A 19,341-nucleotide genomic window follows, 5' to 3' on the forward strand; every position below is an offset into this window, starting at 1 on the left:
GCAGTAGGATAATTACAGGTGATCTCGTTTTAAAGCGCTCAGCCCCTGAGCTGGGAGCAGCTGGCACTTCCCACCCTCGCTGCCAAACTGGGCATTCCTGTGCATGCTGCCTGTGGAGCTGGGCCTTTGGAGCAGATAATGAGCTTGGCTGGGATGGGAAGGTCAGGGCCATATCCCATTACTTGCCCTGGTTTCATCCTCTTAGCCCAGTGCATCCGTGGGACACACAGAGCCAGCAGCTGGCCCAGGGCGGTGTCCCTGGAAGGGCCAGGGCAGGGTCCTCGTGGGCTTTGGGTCGTGGGTGGCTCCCAGAAGGATTTTGGGGTGGGGAGAAGCTGAGTTGTTTCCAGAGGAGGAGGTGAAAACACGGCCCTGAGAATGTGAGGTCTGGTCTGGCCCTCTGAGAGCATCGAGTCCAACTATTACCCTGTGCTGCTTGGGCCACCACTGACCCCTGTCCCCCAGTGCCACATCCACAGGGCTGTTAAATCCCTCTGGGGATGGGGATCCACCACCTCCCTGGGCAGCTGTGCCAGGGCTGGAAAGTCCTTTCCACGAAGAAATGTTCCCAACATCCACCCTGCCCCTCCCCAGCCCAGCCTGAGGCCGTTCCCTCTCCTCCTGTCCCTGTTCCCTGCGAGCAGAGCCCGACCCCCCCGGCTGCCCCCTCCTGTCAGGGACTTGTGCAGAGCCACAAGGTCCCCCCTGAGCCTCCTTTGCTCCAGGCTGAGCCCCTTTCCCAGCTCCCTCAGCCGCTCCTGGGGCTCCAGCCCCTTCCCAGCTCCGTTCCCTTCCCTGGACACGCTCCAGCCCCTCCAGGTCTCTCTTGTCAGGAGGGTCCCAAAACTGATCCCGGTTTTGATCTCATATAGGATGGGAGCACAGCCAGGAATTTGGCGGGACAGGACTTGGCTCTCCCTGCCTTCAGTTGGAAAAGCAGCAAAGGGGGGATAGAGGGGGCACACGTAGGGTCTGGTCCTTCCACGTTCCAAGTGTATGTGAAGCAAAACCTTAAAGGAAAAACTTTCCCTGAATGAGTCTCAAATCCTGCTCCTATCCAAAGGAAAGGTTTGATGAAGAACTGATTAATTAGAGCTTTTCTTGGACAAATCCTGGTAAAATCAGAGCAAGTCATGGAAGCTGAAACCCTGAACCTGCTACTTGACCAGGAGTTACCTCGATCCTCAGGTGCCACCTGCAGCCCAAATGCTGAGTAACCTGCCAAGAGCTGGATAGATGATCTGTGGAACCCAAATAGCTGGAAACATGGAAAACAAGCAAGTTCTGGGAATGTTGGAAGTCTGTCAGACATCCAGACTCTGGTTGTAGTACTTTGGAATAGGTTTGAGTTTTTCAGCCAGCCTTTATCCATTGGAATTCCTTGGTATGACAAGGAGCTGCATAAGCACAGTTAATTTCTCTTCGTGTTGCCCGTTGCCAGCTCCTGGAGAATTTCCATAAAAATCCTATTTTCCTACTTTGAAACATAAGAAGTTCAGTGTGTCGCATCTTGCAGAGATTTGGGCTGGGAGGAGCAGCTCTGCCTCCGTGCTCTGCTGCACGTGGCGCTGATGGCAAAGGAAGCAGCGAGGCCACGGGAACTCAGGGTTTCATCCAAGATGGAAAATAACCTAAAAATAGAGCTGTGAGGGCCAGGCTGTCCTGTGAGACCATTGTCTGGGATGAGGCAGTGTGGGACACCGGCCCTGAGCAGATGTCCTGCTCACGGAAATCTCCCGCCGGGAATGCGGCGCAGCCGGGGCTGGGTGATGCCAGTCCTGGGGGGCTTTGGGGGAGGGTTTAGTGCCAAGGGGTTCTCCTGCCAGCGTGGGTTGTGGTGTCCCAGCTGTCCCCTGCCCGGTGGCCCAGATGGGGATGCTGTGTGTACTGCAAGGCTTCACTTGGAGCATCCCTGAGCCCTCCTTCCCTGTGCCCAGCGCACCCGTGGGGTCCCCACGGCTGGGGGGCCCCCTCGGTTCATTGGGGAGGCAATGGGGGGTTCTGGCCATGGTGGATGTGTTGCAGGGGCCTCTGCTTGTCCTGGGCTGTGCAGCTCCGGGGAGGAGCTGGGCATCCTCCCTCTCTGCCTTCTTGGAGCATGGGGATCGCTGGCTCCTGGCTTGAGTAGCTCAGAGAAGCTATGGTTGCCCATCCCTGGAAGTGTCCAAGGCCAGGTTGGACAGGGCTTGGAGCACCCTGGGATAGTGTCCCTGGAAGGTGTCCATGCCCATGGCAAGGGATTGAAACTGGATGATCTTTAGGTCCCTTCCACCCCAAACCATTCCATGATTCTGTGATCCTCTCCTCTCCTCTCCTGTCTGTGTCTGTCACCATGGGGACCACTGTCCCATCCACCTTCTCCTTATTTGCTGGATTTGGGGATGGAGGTGCTGCTTGAGCCAGGGCTTGGCTGAGGGCTGTGAGCGCCCAGCCTGGGCTCCTGAGGACCACAGCGGGATCAGGGATGGGGACAGGGACAGGCTGTGGGCAGGCTCTGGCAGGCCAGGCTGCCATGGACAGTTGTCCGTGTTGCAGCCACATCCTTGGGGGTGGTTCAGCTTTGCAGGGCCGGAGCTGGGCTGTGGGTGTGGGGACTGAGCAAAGCTCCAGGAGCTGGTAAAACCACGCTTCTGGGAGAGGAGCAGGAGGGAGGTGTTGGGGAACCAGCCCCGGGATCGCCGTGCACCACGACACCTCCCAGCTGAGCTGTCCCTTCCTGCCACAGGCCTGCCGCGATTTCCTGGACTTAGCCGAGAGCCACAGCCGGAAATGGCAGCGGCTGCTGCAGCATGAGCGGGAGCAGCGGATCCGGCTGGAGGAGACCATCGAGCAGTTAGCCAAGCAGCACAACAGCTTGGAGCGCGCCTGCCGCGGGGCGCCCGGCCTGGCCTCGGGCACCGCCAGCATCTCCAGCACCGCCAAGGGTGAGTGCCAGGGATTCCTGGGATGGGACAGGGCTGCTTGGGATTCCTGGGATGGGACAGGGCTGTTCCGGGATCCTCAGGATGGGACAGGGCTGCTCTGGGATCCCTGGGATGGGACAGGTCTGTTCTGGGATCCCCTGGATGGGGACAGGGCTGCTCAAGGATCCCTGGTATGGGACAGGGCTGCTCAGGGATCCCCAGGATGGGACAGGGTGGCTTGGAGACACCCAGGATGGGACAGGGCTGCTTGGGGATCCCCGGAATGGGACAGGGCTGTTCTGGGACCAGGATGGGAGAGGGTGGCTTGGGGACACCCAGGATGGGATGGGGCTGCTTGGGGACCCTTGGGATGGGACCTCCAGGATGGATCAGGGTGTTCCACTCAGGGACCCCCAGGATGGGATGGAGCTGCTCGGGGACCCTTGGGATGGGACAGGGCTGCTTGGGGATCCCCAGGATGGGATGGAGCTGCTGAAGAACTTCAGGATGGACCAGGGCATTCAACTCGGGGACCCCCAGGATGGGACAGAGCTGCTCAGGGACTCCTGGGATGTCACAGGGCTGCTCAGGGACCTCTGGGATGGACCAGGGTGTTCCACTTGGGGACCCCTGGGAGGGGACAGGGCTGCTCGGGGACCCCCGGGATGGGACCGGGCTGCTCAGGGACCTCTGGGATGGACCAGGGCATTCTGCCTGGCTGTTCCCAGCGAGCTGCCAGCCATGGGAAGGATGCCCAAGGCAATGCCCTATATCCCCATGGTATTTTTTTAAATGGATCCCATTACACCATAATTATTCCTAATTGTCCTTGCTCAGGGACTTGGATGTCCCCAAGATACAGATGCGAGAGAGGGCTGTGTCCCCAGCTCGCCCCTGCTATTCCAGGCTATTTTGGGAGCTTTAACCCTTACTGGCGGGCACATCTCCGGGTGCTGGAGGGCAGCCACGGCACTGGGAAAAGGCTCAGGGTCCCCTGGCGCTGCTGAGTTGGCTGCGTGGGGGGGTGGCAGTGGAACAGCCAGGGCTCGTTTGCAATACGATCTAACAGCTTTGCAGATTCCTGCCAAATGTCCTTCCCCCAGGGAAGCATTAGTTACAGCCGCAAAAACTGCTCATAGTGCTGGGTCTCACTTTAAAGGAAATACAGACCCGAGGGAGAGAGCAGTGGCTGCTGGAGGGGGGGTGATGGTGGTGCCAGGCACTGCCCTCGTTCCTCTATCGCCTCAAAGGAGGTTTAGTTGGGATATTGGGGAATATTTCGTCATGGAAAGGGTTGTCCAGCCCTGTCCCCATCCCTGGAGGGCTTTAGCAGCCGTGTGGATGTGGTGCTTGGGAACACGGGTCAGTGGTGGCCTGAGCAGTGCTGGGGGAATGGACGGACTTGATGTTCTCAGAGGGCTTTTCCAGCCTAAACAATTCTGAGGTGCAGCTGGGGAGGGCAGGGTGGAAATGGCTGCGGGGACAGGCACAATCCATCCGCTTGAGGTGGTGGAGAGTGTGGGAATGAGGCAGGGAATGGGATTGTCCAGGATGAGGTGGGGGGAGCAGGGAAGCTGCACCGAGACTGCTCGGTCAGCGCCTGTTGGGCAGCCATCGATCCTTCCCCCGCAGCAGAGCAATGTTTGTAAACGCGGGGCTGGGAAACCTCTCCGAGCATCACCTGAAGCACGTGACTTTTTGTTTTCCTGCTTTAATCCAAACCGGATTTCCCGGCGGACGGGGCGGTGCGGGAGTGGAGCCACACCAGACGCGGGTGGGGCGCGGGAGTGACGAGCCCGTGTCACCCTCAGGCAGCCTCGGGGCATTTTCGGGGGTGCTCCCGAGCGTGGCAGGGTGGCCTGGTGTGCCTGGCTTGGGGAGCAGGGCACTTTTAGGAGCTGGAAATCGGTACAGCATCCTCGGGGTGTGGGGTGGGTGGAGAGGAGGGGTCAGGCTGCGACTCGGACACAGTGGGGGCTGTGGGGACAGATCCTGCGCGGTGGGCTCCGGAGGTGACCGGCAGCACGGGGCGTTTCTGTGCCTCTGTGCCAGCAGGGAGTGTGCAGTCTGCCAAAGGAGAGGCCAGTGATGAAGATGAGGAGACGGAGTACTTCGATGCCATGGAGGATGCACCAGCTTTTATCACTGTAACCGCGGACCCCAAGCACCACAGGTACCACCCCCGGCCTGCCTGGGAATGTGGGAAGGGCTGGGAAGAGCCGGTTTTCCTGCAGCAGCCTCTCCCATGAGGTCACTCTGTGGGCACGTCCCCCAAAACTTTCCCAGCCTCTGTCCAGGCGTCCATCCTGTGTGCGGCTGCTCCTGCATTCCTGGAGCAAGGCTGAGGATAGCCCCAGTTGTATTGGAGCAGGTGAGGAAGGGCAGGTGTCAGCCCGTGCTGTGGGAGAGCTGAGTCCTCTGCCCCTCAGCTGATGGGAGCAGGGACTTGGAGGGAAATCCCTCGGGGTGTTGGGCAGAGGCAGGGAGCACCTTGCCTTCACAGAACCATGGAATGGTTTGGGCTTGGAAGGGGCCTTAAAGCTCCTCTCATTCCATCCCCTGCCATGGGCAGGGACACCTCCCACTGTCCCAGGCTGCTCCAAGCCCCAGTGTCCAACCTGGCCTTGGACACTGCCAGGGATCCAGGGGCAGCCACAGCTGCTCTGGGCACCCTGTGCCAGGGCCTGCCCACCCTCCCAGGGAACAATTCCTGCCCAATATCCCATCCAGCCCTGCCCTTTGTCTGCTGTCACCTGCTCTTACTCCTCCGTGGACATCTGGGCTGGAGGAACCTGTGGTCTGACCCATGGTCACATCACTGGGCTTGGTGACAAAAGCAGAATCTCTGTGCCCCCAGGGCTGGGGCTGAGCATCCTGTCCCCTCCTGAGCATCCTTAGAATCCCCTCCTAACACCTGTGCCCAGCCTCTGTCACCCCTTTCCTTTCCCGACAGCCTCCTGGGGTGGTGCAGGGAGCTGCTCTGGTGATGCTGCCCCAGCCCTGGCTGTTCTGTCCCTGCTCTGCCCTTTCCCGTGCTCACCAGCCTCTGTTTCCTTCCCACAGGCGCTCGGGCAGCAACCTGAGCGGGGCCAGCGAGGGCCACCCCGAGGACTGGAACCTGGAGGACAGCGTGAGTTGGCCGGGCAGAGCGGGAGGGATGGTCCTGGTGGGGTGGAACCAGGGCAGAGGGGATGTTGTGAAGGGACCCTCCAGCTGGGTCCAGGTGCTCTGTCGTGGTTCCTCTGTGAGTCACGGGTGGGGGACAGATGTCAGCAGTCATCAGCATCCTAAACATTCTCCTGAGGGAAGCAGGAAGGTGTTGGGGGGCAATTGTACCTCATTTCCCTGGAGAACAGGCTTCCAGCGATGCTCCTCAGGTGTCTTCTGAGCTGTGGCTGCTGTTCCTGGGAGCTGCTGGGTGTGGTTGGGTCCAGCTTAAACCTGAGGTCCTTCTGTTGCTTCCACAGGTCTTTGAGAGCTCAAATCAAAGCAGCTACAATGAGTCCACGGGCAAAGATCTCCTGCCGAGGAAAAGGAGACGGAGTCGCATTCCCGACAAACCCAACTACAGCCTTAACCTCTGGAGCATCATGAAGAACTGCATTGGCAAAGAGCTCTCCAAGATCCCCATGCCCGTGAGTCGCAGTGTCCCTGGCACCAGGGCTGGCACAGGGGGTGGGTTTGGGCAGCTCTTGGCTGTGCACAGGGTTTGGGGTACAGCTCTGCATGGTCCTGCTGGTGCTGTGGTGGCACAGCAGCCCCGAGCAGGGACAGGACATTGTCACCAGGGACTGGATTCTGTGCTGGCAGAGCCCTCATGCTTACCCTGAAATTGTGGAATGGCCTGGGTGGGAAGGGACCTTAAAGCCCATCCAGTGCCACCCCTGCCATGGGCAGGGACACCTCCCACTGTCCCAGGCTGCTCCAAGCCCCAGTGTCCAGCCTGGCCTTGGGCACTGCCAGGGATCCAGGAGCAGCCACAGCTGCTCTGGGCACCCTGTGCCAGGGCCTGCCCACCCTCACAGGGAACAATTCCTTCCCAATATCCCATCCAGCTCTGTCCTCTGGCACTGGGAAGCCATTCCCTGGGTCCTGTCCCTCCATGCCTTGTCCCCAGTCCCTCTGCAGCTCTCCTGGATCCCCTTTAGGCCCTGGAAGGGGCTCCAAGGTTTCCCTGCAGCCTTCTCCTCCCCAGGTGAGCACCTCCAGCTCTCCCAGCCTGGCTCCAGCCCTCGGAGCACCTCCGTGGCCTCCTCTGGACTGGCTCCAGCACATCCTTGCTCCAGGGCCAGCTGGAGCAGAGGGGACATTGCCTGAGTGTCCTCTGCAAATCCAGCTGTTGCAGAGGCATGGAGTTAGCAGGACACTGTGAATCCCTGAGGATTTATGAAGAAGGGACCTTGTTGCTGCTGTTGTTTTCCCCAGGGGCTGGACACTCAGGGCTCAGCCCCACCTGCACCAGCCAGGGCTGGGTTCCACCCCAGGGACTCAGAGAGCCTCATTTTCCTTACAGAGAGCAGCTTTTTGGTGAAGGAGGTGCTGGGGCAAGGATTTAGGGTGCTGCTGGTTCAGCCCTGGGGGCAAAGGCTCCCTGTGGTGGCCAGAAGGGGTTTGCTGGGGGAGCTGTGTGGAACAGCCCCTCACATGGGCTGCACAGAGCCTTATTCGTGGTCCATCCTTGGCTGGATAAAGGGGAAGGAGCACATTCCAGAGGCTGGGATGCTGGATTGGTTGTGTTTTGTCTCTTCAGACAGAGCCAGAGTGAGAGCTCAGAGCTCTGGCTGAGAGTGATGAGCTGTCTCTTCCTTGTGCTGTTTCCAGCCGGGATGCACAGCCCAGCACCATCCAATTCTGCAGCAGCAGCACATCAGGGCGTGATGGGCACAGGAATAAGCTCAGGATGTGAAATTCATACTTTTTCTATCAATCAAATCATCCTGGGAGCTGCTTGAGTCCAAACCTGAGGGCAGTGTGGAAGAGAGGAGGTTTAGATTAAATATAAGAAAATATTGTTCCCTGTGACGGAACAGGGTGAGGCCCTGGCACAGGGTGCCCAGAGCAGCTGTGGCTGCCCCTGGATCCCTGGCAGTGTCCAAGGCCAGGCTGGACACTGGGGCTTGGAGCAGCCTGGGACAGTGGAAGGTGTCCCTGCCCATGGCAGGGGGTGGCACTGGAGGAGATTTAAGGTCCCTCCAACCCAAACCGTTCTGGGATTCTGTGAAATCCTGAAGGATCCCACAGTCCCTATGGAATGAGAAGGAAGGTCCTGCCAGAGATGCACCAGGATCCACCCCACAAGCTCAGCTGCACGTGGGAATTCTTTGGGGGAGATTCCTGATGAATTAAGAGCATTTCTGAGATTTCTCTGAGGTCTTCTGAGGTCCATCCCCTTCCCAGGGATGTGATGCACTGACAAACCTCTCGTGCAAACAGCTCCTTAGTGTTCCTCTGAAGGAACAAACCTGCAGCACTGAAAAGGAGGAAAGCGGTTGTAGGAATTTGGAATTTGGGTCGATTCATCTTCTTCCCCCATGGAAGGGTTTTGCTCCCTGTTGCCTGAGCAGTGCTGGGGATGCAGCTGCTGGTTTTGTTCTCTGCATCTCTCCCAAGAATTATCCCAAGTGATTTGCCCTTTCATGCTGCTCTTTGTCCCCAGCTTTCTCTTTCTGTGATGCTGTAAGATCCCTGCCACTTACAGGCTAAATCCCTGAGTGGAGAATCTAAAAAAAAATCGAAATCCTGGAATCTGGAGTTTGTTTTTTCTACTATGAAGTATTTAACTTGGTTTACAGAAGTGGTTCTCCCATCCTTCAGCCATCTGCTCCTCTTAATATATATTTCTTTGTTTTGAGCTGAAACTAAAAAGGCAGAAGACATTTCCAGGCTCTGCCTTACTTTCAATTATTTTTTAATTACAGTATTTTCAGAGCGAAAAATAAGGGTGCTGTCGTGGGACTGGAGTCCCAGGAGCAGGGAGACCCCAAAATGGGGCTTTTCCAGGTTTTCTGGGCAGCTGGGTCAGTGTGGCACAGGGATGGCTTTCCCAGGAGGCGATGAGGGCAGGCTGGGGAGCAGCACATCCCTGTCCTGTGGCCAGTGGGCTGCTGGCTGAGAGGCAGCAGGGAGCTGATCTCATTGTTGAGGCTCATTTTGGGGTCAGGGTGATAACCTGGCGTGATCCCTGATTGATAACCAGGCTCCCCCACACCCCAGCCCTTGGTGCTGGCTGGCACAGATCAGGGAGCAGAGCACATGTGCCATCCTTGGGCCTTGGTGGTGCCTTTTGGGGATCTCTGCTGCTTTCCTAACCCTGCCTCGTTCCCCTCCAGGTGAACTTCAACGAGCCCCTGTCCATGCTGCAGCGGCTCACGGAGGACCTGGAGTACCACGAGCTGCTGGACAAGGCGGTGAAGTGCGAGAGCTCCACGGAGCAGATGTGCTTTGTGGCCGCCTTCTCCGTGTCCTCCTACTCCACCACTGTCCACCGCACTGCAAAGCCATTCAACCCCCTCCTGGGGGAGACCTTCGAGCTGGATCGCCTGGAGGAGCTGGGATTCCGATCTCTCTGTGAGCAGGTGAGGGCTGCGGCTCCGTGGGAGGAGAGCCAGCATCTCCCTGAGCCTTCCTTGGGCTCTTCTCCCGGCATTGGAGGTGTCCAAGGAAGGACTGGACGTGGCACTCAGTGCTCTGGGCTGAGGACAAGGTGGGGATGGGTCACAGGTTGGACTCGATGAGCTTGGCCCTTCATCCCCAGGTTTGGAGCCGTTGCTGCAGCAGTGCCAGGCTCTGCCACCAGCTCCTCGCAGGACACCCAGGTGTGGGCAAAGCCCTCCCTGGCAGGGGGTGCCCAAACTTGTCGGACACCTGTGGAGCACTGGCTTGAGGCAGGACAGCACCTCCCGTCACCTCCCATCCCATCCCATCCCATCCCATCCCATCCCATCCCATCCCATCCCATCCCATCCCATCCCATCCCATCCCATCCCATCCCACCTCTCCTGGCCGTGCTGCTCCGGGCAGTGATGGGGAACAGGCTGTGTGGGGTCTCCTGGCAGTGTGACCCTGTGCTTGTGACACAAGGAAGGTCCTGCAGTAGATAATCCCCAGAATTCCTGGCTCTGCTGTCCCTCCACACTCCCCAGAGCTGTGTGCCCGATGTCACCCAGCTCTGCACGTCCCCACATGGTCCATCCCAGCCTGGACCATCTGGAGTGAGGTGGGACAATGGCAGCCACAACCTGAGCCCTGGTGCAGCCCCCTGCCTGCTCTGCTCCCAGGAACAGGCTCAGAGGTGGCCTCATCCCTCAGCCACCCCAGCCCTGTGGCTGTCACAGAGCTCAGGCTCACCCACCTCAGCAGTGTCACACCTTCACCTCCCCTTGCCTGGCAGCAGTTCCTGGTCTGTCACCTGGTTTAGCCTGGGCCATTGGAAGTGGATGATTCCTTGCCAGGATCCATCCCTTAGCCAGCAGCCACCCTGACCCTCCTGAGCTGCACTTGGAACTCCTGGGTGGATTTATCAGCCCCATCCCAGCTGTGGTGCCAAGCCCAGGGCTGCCTGTTGGGTACCTCTGGATACCTCAGACCACATTATTCCCAATCCTGCCTGTCCAGTACTGCTGGACACCCCAACTGCATCATTCCCAAACTTTGTCATCCCTGTTCTCACTCTTTCACCCCCCTCTTCACCACACTCCTTCCTCCATCCTTGTTCCCTCCCAAATAAATAACCTGCCTGGAATTACTTTCTCCGGTTGGTCCCAGTTTTCCTCTCTTTGCACCCAAATTTGGTATTTCTGACCAATTCCAGACGCCTTTCCCGCTGCTCTGAATTTTCCGTGGATGCTGCCTGTGCTTCCCAGCCCGCCAACGCGCCCAGCCAAGCAGTGATAATCCAGTGCCTGAAATCCAGTTATCCAAATAGGATTTCCTGCTGCTGCTGACTGGGATTTAATGGCGAGGCCTTGGCCCTGCCCGTGTGTGTAATCCAGAGCCCGGGGCGCTCAGCCTGTATTTACAGCAGGGAAATCATCCCGGAGCTCCGGCTGCGCTGCGGGGCCCAGGGTCGGTGCGTGCCAGGCTGTGCCAGCAGCTGAGACCCTGCCTGAGGGCACATCCCTCTGCCTGAGGGCAGATCCCTCTGCCTGGGATATTCCTGCTCCCACCTTTGTTTTGGGCAGCTTTTCCAGGGCAGGGCGATGTGAGCACCATCCTCTAACAAGTCACTCTCTGGGTTTAGGATGCTGTGGCCGCTTTTCCAGCCCGGGGTGTGGGTGAGGGAAAAGCCAAACTCTTGCTGTGTGTTTTGGACAACTTGTGGGCCTGTGTCCTCTGGGGTTTCCCAGGTGCTGTTCCACTGGGATTACTGGGGTGCCAGCACGTCCATGTTTCTCAGCCAGGATCTCAGGAAAGCAGGGCTGTGTCCCGAGATCACGGAGCAGCAGGATCTCACAGCGATGGTTGCTCAAGTGGAGGTTTTATGGATCATGCTTTGGAATGAGCCTTAGCAAATCCTGGCAGGATCCCAGCGTGTCTCCCCTTGCTACCAGGGCACCGCATGTTGGGTCCCTCCGAGGTTGTGGTGGCCAGGAGCATCCTTAATGCCAAAGCTGATGTGGTGTCCAGGGCCTGGAGCATCCTTAGTGCCGAGCTGGTGTGGAGTTGTCACCTCTCCGAGCACTCAGCGGGGCTCTCCGGTGTCCTCACGGGCTGTGTTTCCTGTCCCCAGGTGAGCCACCACCCCCCGGCAGCTGCCCACCACGTGTACTCCAGGCGAGGGTGGACGTTGTGGCAGGACATCACCATCTCCAGCAAGTTCAGGGGCAAATACCTCTCCATCATGCCACTGGGTAGGTGGTGGGTTCTGGGGTTATTGCCTTGCACTGCTCATGCAAAACCCAAGAGTTAAAGAAACTGGGTCCTTGGGCTTTAGGAATTGCTTGCAGTCACCTGGGGCTCAGAGAATCCCCTGGGCTCCCCTGGGACTCTGGGAATTCCTTGGGCTCACCTGGGGCTCAGTGAATTCCACCCCAGGCAATTTAAGGAGCCCAGATTTGTGCTCCTGATCCAGTGATCCAATGATAACACGTCTGCCCTGGAAGTGGAAATGATGCCAGCTGCAAAGGGAGGCTCCTTTCCTTTGGAAATACCCTGCTTGCCCAGGAATTGATTTCCCCTTCCATGGTGTTTAAAGTAACTTGCTGCCTGTTTTAAGCCTCTCCCTGCCAGCCAAGTGCAATAAACTGCCTCCTTTCAGCATTTTATTTTCCTTCTGCCTGTCCCTGGGCTGAGCAGCATTCCCAGAGTGCTTGAATCAACCAGGAAGCACATTTCTGTCCTGCTTTTAAAATGAGTGTTTTTGGCGGAGGGCAGAGGACCTGGCAGGATTTGTACCTCCCTTCCTGGAGCAGACTAAGGGAGGGATGAATCCAGAGCCAGACCTGGTTGTGGGATTCAGGGAGAGGGCTGGCCCTGAGGATGAGCACAGTGCTGGTGGTGGGCTCTGGGGCACATCTGCCCCTGCTGAGCTCAGATCATTCCTCTCTCCACAGGCGCCATCCACCTGGAGTTCCACTCCAGTGGGAATCACTATGTGTGGAGGAAAGTCACCTCCACTGTGCACAACATCATCGTGGGCAAGCTCTGGATCGACCAGGTGGGTGAGGGGACAGGTCCTGCCTGGCTCTGGGGGGCTGGAGGAGCATTGCCCTCCTAGGGCACACGCTCCTGCCATGATGGGAGGCTGTGCTTCCCTGGCAGGGATGGGAGCTGCTTCCTGGAGCTCCTCATGGCTCCTCCCGAGCCCAGCAGGTGCTGGGGGTGGCTGCTGTGGGGGACAGCCACTGGTGCTGCTGTGCCCGGTGGTGGTTTGTGCCTGCACTCCAACTAACGCCTCCTCTGTCTCTCCCTGCTGTGGTTCTGTGTCTTTTATCCAGTCTGGTGAAATAGAGATTGTTAACCATAAGTCCAAAGATAAATGCCAGCTGAAATTTACCCCCTACAGCTACTTCTCCAGGGATGTCCCCCGCAAGGTGAGTATCCAGCGATGACCCTGCTCCTTCAGGGGTCAGACCTGGCTCTTCCAGGCTCCCAGTTCCGCTGGGATGAGCCCCAGCACGGGGCCCAGGGACTGCTCAGGCACCTCCAACGTGGGTCAGCAGGGAGGGCTGGGTGGCACCTCCGTGTCCCATGGTTTGGCTCTGATGTGCCGGAGCTGCAGCTCTGAGACCTGGGAGGGGTTTGGTGGGTTGGACACCCTGCTGCAAGGCCAGGGATGTCCCAGGAGATACAGCACCACATCCAGCTGGGTACCTGGAGGGGAAGCTGTCCCTCTGGGCATTCCCAAATGCCACCAGAGCCGTGTCCCCCTGCCAGGTGACGGGGGTGGTGAGCGACGCCGATGGCAAAGCCCACTACGTCATGTCTGGCACGTGGGATGAGAAGATGGAGTGCTCCAAGATCGTCCACAGCAGCCACGGCAGCACCAGCACCGAGGGCAAGCAGAAAACTGTCTACCAGACACTGTCCCCAAAGGTCCTGTGGAGGAAGTACCCGCTGCCGTGAGTTCCCTGGGGTGGGATGGAACAGGATTGGGATGGGGATGGGATTGCCGAGGGCCCTGCAGGTTGGGGGGGCTCATGTGGAACTTGTGGGGCAGAGTGGCTTTTTCTGAGGTGGGAGAACGGGTCCCTGGAAGGGGAGGGTTTTGGGGACTCTTATGGGCGGGTTTGGGGCACCTGTGGGGGCTGGGTGGGTTTTTGGGGCAGTGGGCTCTGGCAGGGAGGGCTGTTGGCCGCTTTGCCTTGCTGGTCATCGTGTCCCTGGCCATCATGTCCCACCGGTCACTTTGTCCCTCTGGAGGCCAGTCCTCCCTTGGCCGTGGTGACCACAGCAAGGCTGGGCTCAAATTGGTCTCTGAGCCCTGGGAGCACCAAGAGACAGTCCCTGCTTTGGGGATTTTCTCTTGGGATGGGGACTCCACCACTGCCCTGAGCAGCCTGTTCCAACACCTGCCCACCCTTTCCAGGAAGGAATTTTCCCTAATATCCAATCTAAAACTGCTGTGGTGCGACTTGAGGCCATTTCCTCTCATCCCATCCCCTGTTCCCTTCGAGCAGAGCCCGACCCCCCCGGCTGCCCCCTCCTGTCAGGGACTTGTGCAGAGCCACAAGGTCCCCCCTGAGCCTCCTTTGCTCCAGGCTGAGCCCCTTTCCCAGCTCCCTCAGCCGCTCCTGGGGCTCCAGCCCCTTCCCAGCTCCGTTCCCTGCCCTGGACATGCTCCAGCCCCTCCAGGTCTCTCTTGTCAGGAGGGTCCCAGAGCTGCCCCAGCACTGGAGGTGCCCCAGCAGTGCCAGCACAGGGGACGGGCCCTGCCCTGCCCCTGCTGCCACCCCAGGGCTGCCACAGCAGGGGTGGATCAGTGGGGCTGGGGGGCTGTGCCTGAGGTATCCCCCAGCCCCCATCCTGACCAGGCTCTCTGGATTCAGGGAAAACGCCGAGAACATGTATTTCTTCTCGGAGCTGGCGCTGACGCTGAACGAGCCCGAGGAGCGCGTGGCGCCCACGGACAGCCGGCTGCGCCCCGACCAGCGGCTCATGGAGAGCGGCCGCTGGGACGAGGCCAACGTGGAGAAGCAGAGGCTGGAGGAGAAGCAGAGAGCCGTGCGCCGGCGCAGGGAGGCTGAGGCCGTGGAGGCCCTGGAGGAAGGTGAGGTGCTCTGGGATGGGTTGGGATGGTTCAGGATGGTTCAGGATGCAGGGACTGCGCTGCCCGTGCTGCGGGATGAGCGTGGAGGACAGACCCTGCAAGGGGAGGGCGGCTCTGGGGGGCTCTTGTGGGTGGGTTTGGGGCACCTGTGGGGGCTGGGTGGGTTTTTGGGGCAGTGGGCTCTGGCAGGGAGGGCTGTCGGCCGCTTTGCCTTGCTGGTCATCGTGTCCCTGGCCATCATGTCCCACCGGTCACTTTGTCCCTCTGGAGGCCAGTCCTCCCTTGGCCGTTGTGACCACACCAGGCTTGGGCTCAAATCACCCCCCAGGGCTGGGCTCAAATCAGCCCCCAAGTTCTGGGAGCACCAAGAGACAGTCCTGGCCCTTGGGGCTGCCGTGGGAGCTGTGGGATTGCAGGTGGAGAAGCCCCCCTGACCCCCGTTCTGCCCGGCCAGGGAAGGACTACGAGGGGTACATCCCGCTGTGGTTCGAGCGCAAGGTGGACGCTGTCACCGGGGAGCTGATCTGTGTCTACAAGGGCGGCTACTGGGAGGCCAAGGACAGGCAGGACTGGAGCGTGTGCCCCGACATCTTCTGAGCCCCCCAGTGCTCTGGGGCCACCCCTGGGACACCGGCACAGCCCGAGGGACAGCGAGGACACGCCAGCAGCGTCCCGCCGGGCCGACACAGAGTCAATACATGCAGAGATCCAAACAGGGATTCCAAACCTATTTTTTTATGCACTAATAAATAGCATCTGGTTTTTTTGGGGGGGTTTTTGTTTTTTTTCTTGTTTTGTTTTGGTTTTTGGGTTTTTTGGGGGGTTTTTTTGATTTTTTTTAATGATGGCTTTTCCAGCGACTAATTAGGAACGAGGACACGTGGAGCTGGGTTGGGTTGAGGATGTTCATTGCTGTCAGGAGTTGCTGCCTATATCCTCCAGCGCCTTGGCTCCGGCGGCCGAGACGTCAACTTCCAAAGATGCCCGGGGTGTGGGAATGCCGTGCTTGTGTGAGCTCTTCTCTTTGCCATTTTCTTTGGGGTTTGCTTTTTTTTTTTTTTGAGACCCTATTTCTGTGTGGACTTCATGGAATTATTTTTTTAAAAAACACAAATCCTGCTCCTGGTTCAGGCTTCCTTCAAAGACAGACACGAACAACTCTGCTTGGAAAACTGTCCCCAGGGGCTGCGGCGCTTGATCCCGGAGGCTCTTGGTGGTTCCACAGTGCCCACTCATCCCAGTAACACCAAGTAGGATATTTCAGCTGGTGACTTTGGGGTTTTTGACCCTGTTTTCGTTTTTTTCAAGAGCGTTGGAGCCGCTTCCCCGCAGTTGGATGTGTTCAGGCAAAGGTTGGGCTTGTCTTTATCATGTGGGAGTGGTTTGAGTGAGGTTTTGCTTTGGTTTTCCTGCAACCACATCCAAAGGGGGAGATGGCCTCAGCGAGGCTGGGAATGCTGGGCAGAGGCAGGGAGGAGTTTGTATCCCAGTGGCTCTCCCGACTCCACGTCCCTGCTCCATCTCCCTGCACACGAGGGCTGGATCTCGATGCCGGCTTTTCCATGGGTGTCTCCCTGCTGAGCTGTGCCTGATGCCGGCTGGGAGAGGAGGGAATTGATGCCATGGGGAGAGGAGGGGAGAGATGCCGTGGTGCCGCTGGGATGGAGCCTTGGTCCTGCATCTCCCTGCCCAGTGTCTTCCCCCTTCAGCCAGACAGGCCTGGCACAGTCCCTGGCATGGGGAGTCTGGAGGGTCCCTGCACCCCAGTGCCCATTCCCAGCTCCCATCCCTCTCCTGGCTCCCATCCCTCTCCTGGCTCCCATTCCTCTCCTCCCTCATCCTGGGCTCTCCCTGGAGCAGCTCCAGTTTGTCAGGGCAGGGAACCTCCCGTCCCCCTCTCCCCTCCTGGGTGCCATCACCCTGCCTGGCCCGGGATGCACCAGCAGAAGTGGAGCGAGCACTGTCGGTGATGGGCAAGGACCGGAGCACCGAGGGGAAGCAGGAGGTGGCAGCATCCCAAAGATGGGATCTGCTGGGCCAGGGAGTAGCAGGGACACCTGGAGACCTGCACTGGCCCTGCTGCATCCCATTTTTGCTGTCTCCTTCTCCGGCTCTCCATCAAACCACACTGACCCTGCCTCTGGGGCTGTCACACCCACGTGGAAGTTAATTAGCAATAACGAACCTTGAGGCAACGGTAACTGGAATATCCAGGCTGCACACGGGACACTTACGCAATCAGGTTCCTCATCCATCAGTTTCCTCCTGATCAGCTTCCAGCACTTCCATCCCTGTGACCCCACAGTGTACAGTCCCCACGGCGTCACCGTGGTGCGGGGCAGCCCCTGCTGCTCTCAGTGCACCCTTTAATCTTATTTATTTGCTTCTAATTTATACATATATATATATAAATATATATAAAATTATTTTGCTTAAATTTCTATGGTACACAATAGATGAAAAATGATGAAGACAGAAGGGTCTGTCTGAGTTTTTGCAGCACGAGTACGATTCCCCTTGGCTCGTCCCCGAGCTCAGGTGATGGTGACGGAATGATTCCCATTGCAGGGAAGCAACGTTTTGCTCCAAAGCTTGTTCCTGTGGCATGGAAAAGGTGTTCCAGAGACATTCCCATCTGGAAATGATGTGTTTGGGGTTTGAGGAGCGGCACTAGGGATTCCTGGGAGTGGGATGCTCCAAGCTGCTTCCCAGTGTGCCGAGTGTTGCAGCAGCTGCTCCAGAGTGTTCACTCCTTCCTGGAGCTTTGCCCTGGCTCGGGAAAGCTGATCTTAAATGATCCAGCCTGGGATTCAGCCTGTGGAGAGCTGCCCGTGTCCCGCCCCAGGTGTCCTGCCAGGGAGAGGGAGGATGCTCCACCCTGATCCCTGATGCCGCTGCCTGGGGTTGTGGCAGCACCGAAGTGTCCCGGGGATTTTCCCCACGCGAGGCCCGATGGGGTCTGTAAAATGGGCTGAAATGGAGCTCTTCAGGATGCCTTACTTTCCTTTCTGCTGTGTTAATGCAAGTGTCACCCGGGAGCTGGAGCGGGGAGAAGCTCTGGCACAGGCTGTTCCCAAGCTGGGTGGGGGTGTTCCCGGGCGGAGGAGAGCAGGGAGCGGGATGTTGCTCCCAAAGTGCTGGCACCGAGGGTCCTGCTGGGCTCTGGGGCCCCGAGGGGTCCCCTCTGCTGTGCCCCCATTGCCACATCCGTCTGGGAATCGCCATCACAGACCCTGCACAGCTCCACGGAGCGCGGGGGAGCACGAGGAGCACCCCCAACCCAGAAATCCCCCGGATTTTAGGCTAATGGAAAAAAATCGCTCCATCTTCCAGAGATCATCTTCTCAGCAGCACTTAACCAGAGCACCATCTCCTGGTCCTTCTGTTCCTCCTCGAGGATTTTAATGTCATTCCACTGTAAATGCTGTTGAATGTATTTTCTTTTTGAACAATAATATATTGTGAGTGATCCCTCTTCTCCTACACGGAAATAAAACTTGGATTCGGGAGTTTTAAAAGCCGCGGTGCTGAGGCGGTCGCTGGCTCCCCGGGGCTGCAGGTGGGGGGTTCTGGAGGAGCTCTGGGTGTGAGCGGGGACACGGACAAGGGGTGGGGGGACGGGGAGGGGTCCTGGAAGGTGGTGTGGGAAGGAGAAGATCCAGGGACTGTTGCTCAAAGGAGAAGGTTGCCCAAAGGACAGGGAGGTCCAGGGAAGTGGTGGTTCAGGGAACGAGAAGGATCTGGGGGGGAAGTTGTCAAGGGGAGGAGATGGTCTTGGGAAGGTGTTTGAGGGGCAGGAGGGGAGGTGATCCAGGGGAAGTTGTCCAAGGCAGGAGGTGCAGGGAAGCAGGAGCAGGGAAGGAGATTTATCTTGGAGCAACAGCCTGAAGGAGCACCAGGAAGGGGTTGCCCAGGGAGGGAGAGATGGGCCAGGAGAGGAGATCATCGGGACGGAGATGTCCCCGGGCAGCCTGGCCAAGGGGGAAGATGGTGGCCCAGGGGAGGAGGAACGGGGAATGAGGAGCAGCAGAGGTGGCTCAGGGGAAGCTGCCGAGGCACGGAGATTCCCTGGGGATGGTGGGGAGGAGCTGCCCCAGGGGACGCCGTGTGGGGCAGGAGCTGGCCCGGGGGAGCTGGAGGAGGGTCCGGGCAGGGGCTGCGGAGGCGGGTGGGGAATCCGGGCAGGCCGGGACCGGTCCCTGCGGGATGTTGCCAGGAGACAGGGACACACAGCCCTGCCCGGCCCGCTCCTGCCTCCTCTCTGCCGGCCCCAGGTGAGTGGGGCTGGGGTCGGGACCACGGCACCGGGACCCTCCCTGTGCGCTGGGCTCGGCGGTGGCACTGGGGACCCGCAGCTGCCGGGTGCAGCTCCAGTGCCGATGTCCTGGCTCTAAGGGAAAACACCCCCGTGCCCCATCACCCGCTGGCACCGCAGCTCCGGAGGCGGCTGGGCCGGGCCGGGCCGGGCTGGGCTGGGCTGGGCTGGGCTGGGTCGGTCTCAGCACCTTCACTCAGCCTGGACCAGCACACCTGGGCCAGCACACCTTTGCTCCGGCACGGACTCGTCCCATCCCCTCCAGCTCGCAGAGGTTTGGGAGCCCAGGGTGGTGCCCGCCCTGCCTGGCCCCACTGGAGAACCCCCCTGGGGATTTCTGACCCACCCCAAGGGCTTTGGGACCTTCAGCGCTTCTTTCCTCCTCTCTGCACCTCTGCATCCCAGGGTTTTCAGGA

General features: G+C 59.0%; 1 protein-coding gene across 8 annotated transcripts in view; it reads left to right on the forward strand.

The window, feature by feature from the left end:
* The window catches only part of OSBP2 (oxysterol binding protein 2), a 98,401-nt gene extending 80,273 nt beyond the window's left edge, over positions 1-18,128 (forward strand). For 5 of the 8 annotated variants that reach the window (XM_048322593.1, XM_048322595.1, XM_048322600.1 and 2 more), the window contains 11 exons: positions 2,726-2,924; positions 4,956-5,076; positions 5,967-6,033; positions 6,371-6,538; positions 9,233-9,478; positions 11,632-11,752; positions 12,455-12,558; positions 12,839-12,934; positions 13,278-13,462; positions 14,390-14,610; positions 15,065-18,128. In XM_048322593.1, coding sequence (XP_048178550.1) covers positions 2,726-2,924; positions 4,956-5,076; positions 5,967-6,033; positions 6,371-6,538; positions 9,233-9,478; positions 11,632-11,752; positions 12,455-12,558; positions 12,839-12,934; positions 13,278-13,462; positions 14,390-14,610; positions 15,065-15,207 — 1,671 coding nt within the window. In that variant the 3' untranslated portion in view covers positions 15,208-18,128. The remainder of the gene's footprint in view (positions 1-2,725; positions 2,925-4,955; positions 5,077-5,966; positions 6,034-6,370; positions 6,539-9,232; positions 9,479-11,631; positions 11,753-12,454; positions 12,559-12,838; positions 12,935-13,277; positions 13,463-14,389; positions 14,611-15,064) is intronic. The other 3 variants (XM_048322594.1, XM_048322596.1, XM_048322599.1) reach the window with 1 other exon arrangement.
* Positions 18,129-19,341: the final 1,213 nt, after the last annotated feature.

The sequence above is a fragment of the Corvus hawaiiensis genome, chromosome 18 (genome assembly GCF_020740725.1).
Source record: "Corvus hawaiiensis isolate bCorHaw1 chromosome 18, bCorHaw1.pri.cur, whole genome shotgun sequence".
NCBI classification, from domain to species: Eukaryota; Metazoa; Chordata; class Aves; order Passeriformes; family Corvidae; genus Corvus; species Corvus hawaiiensis.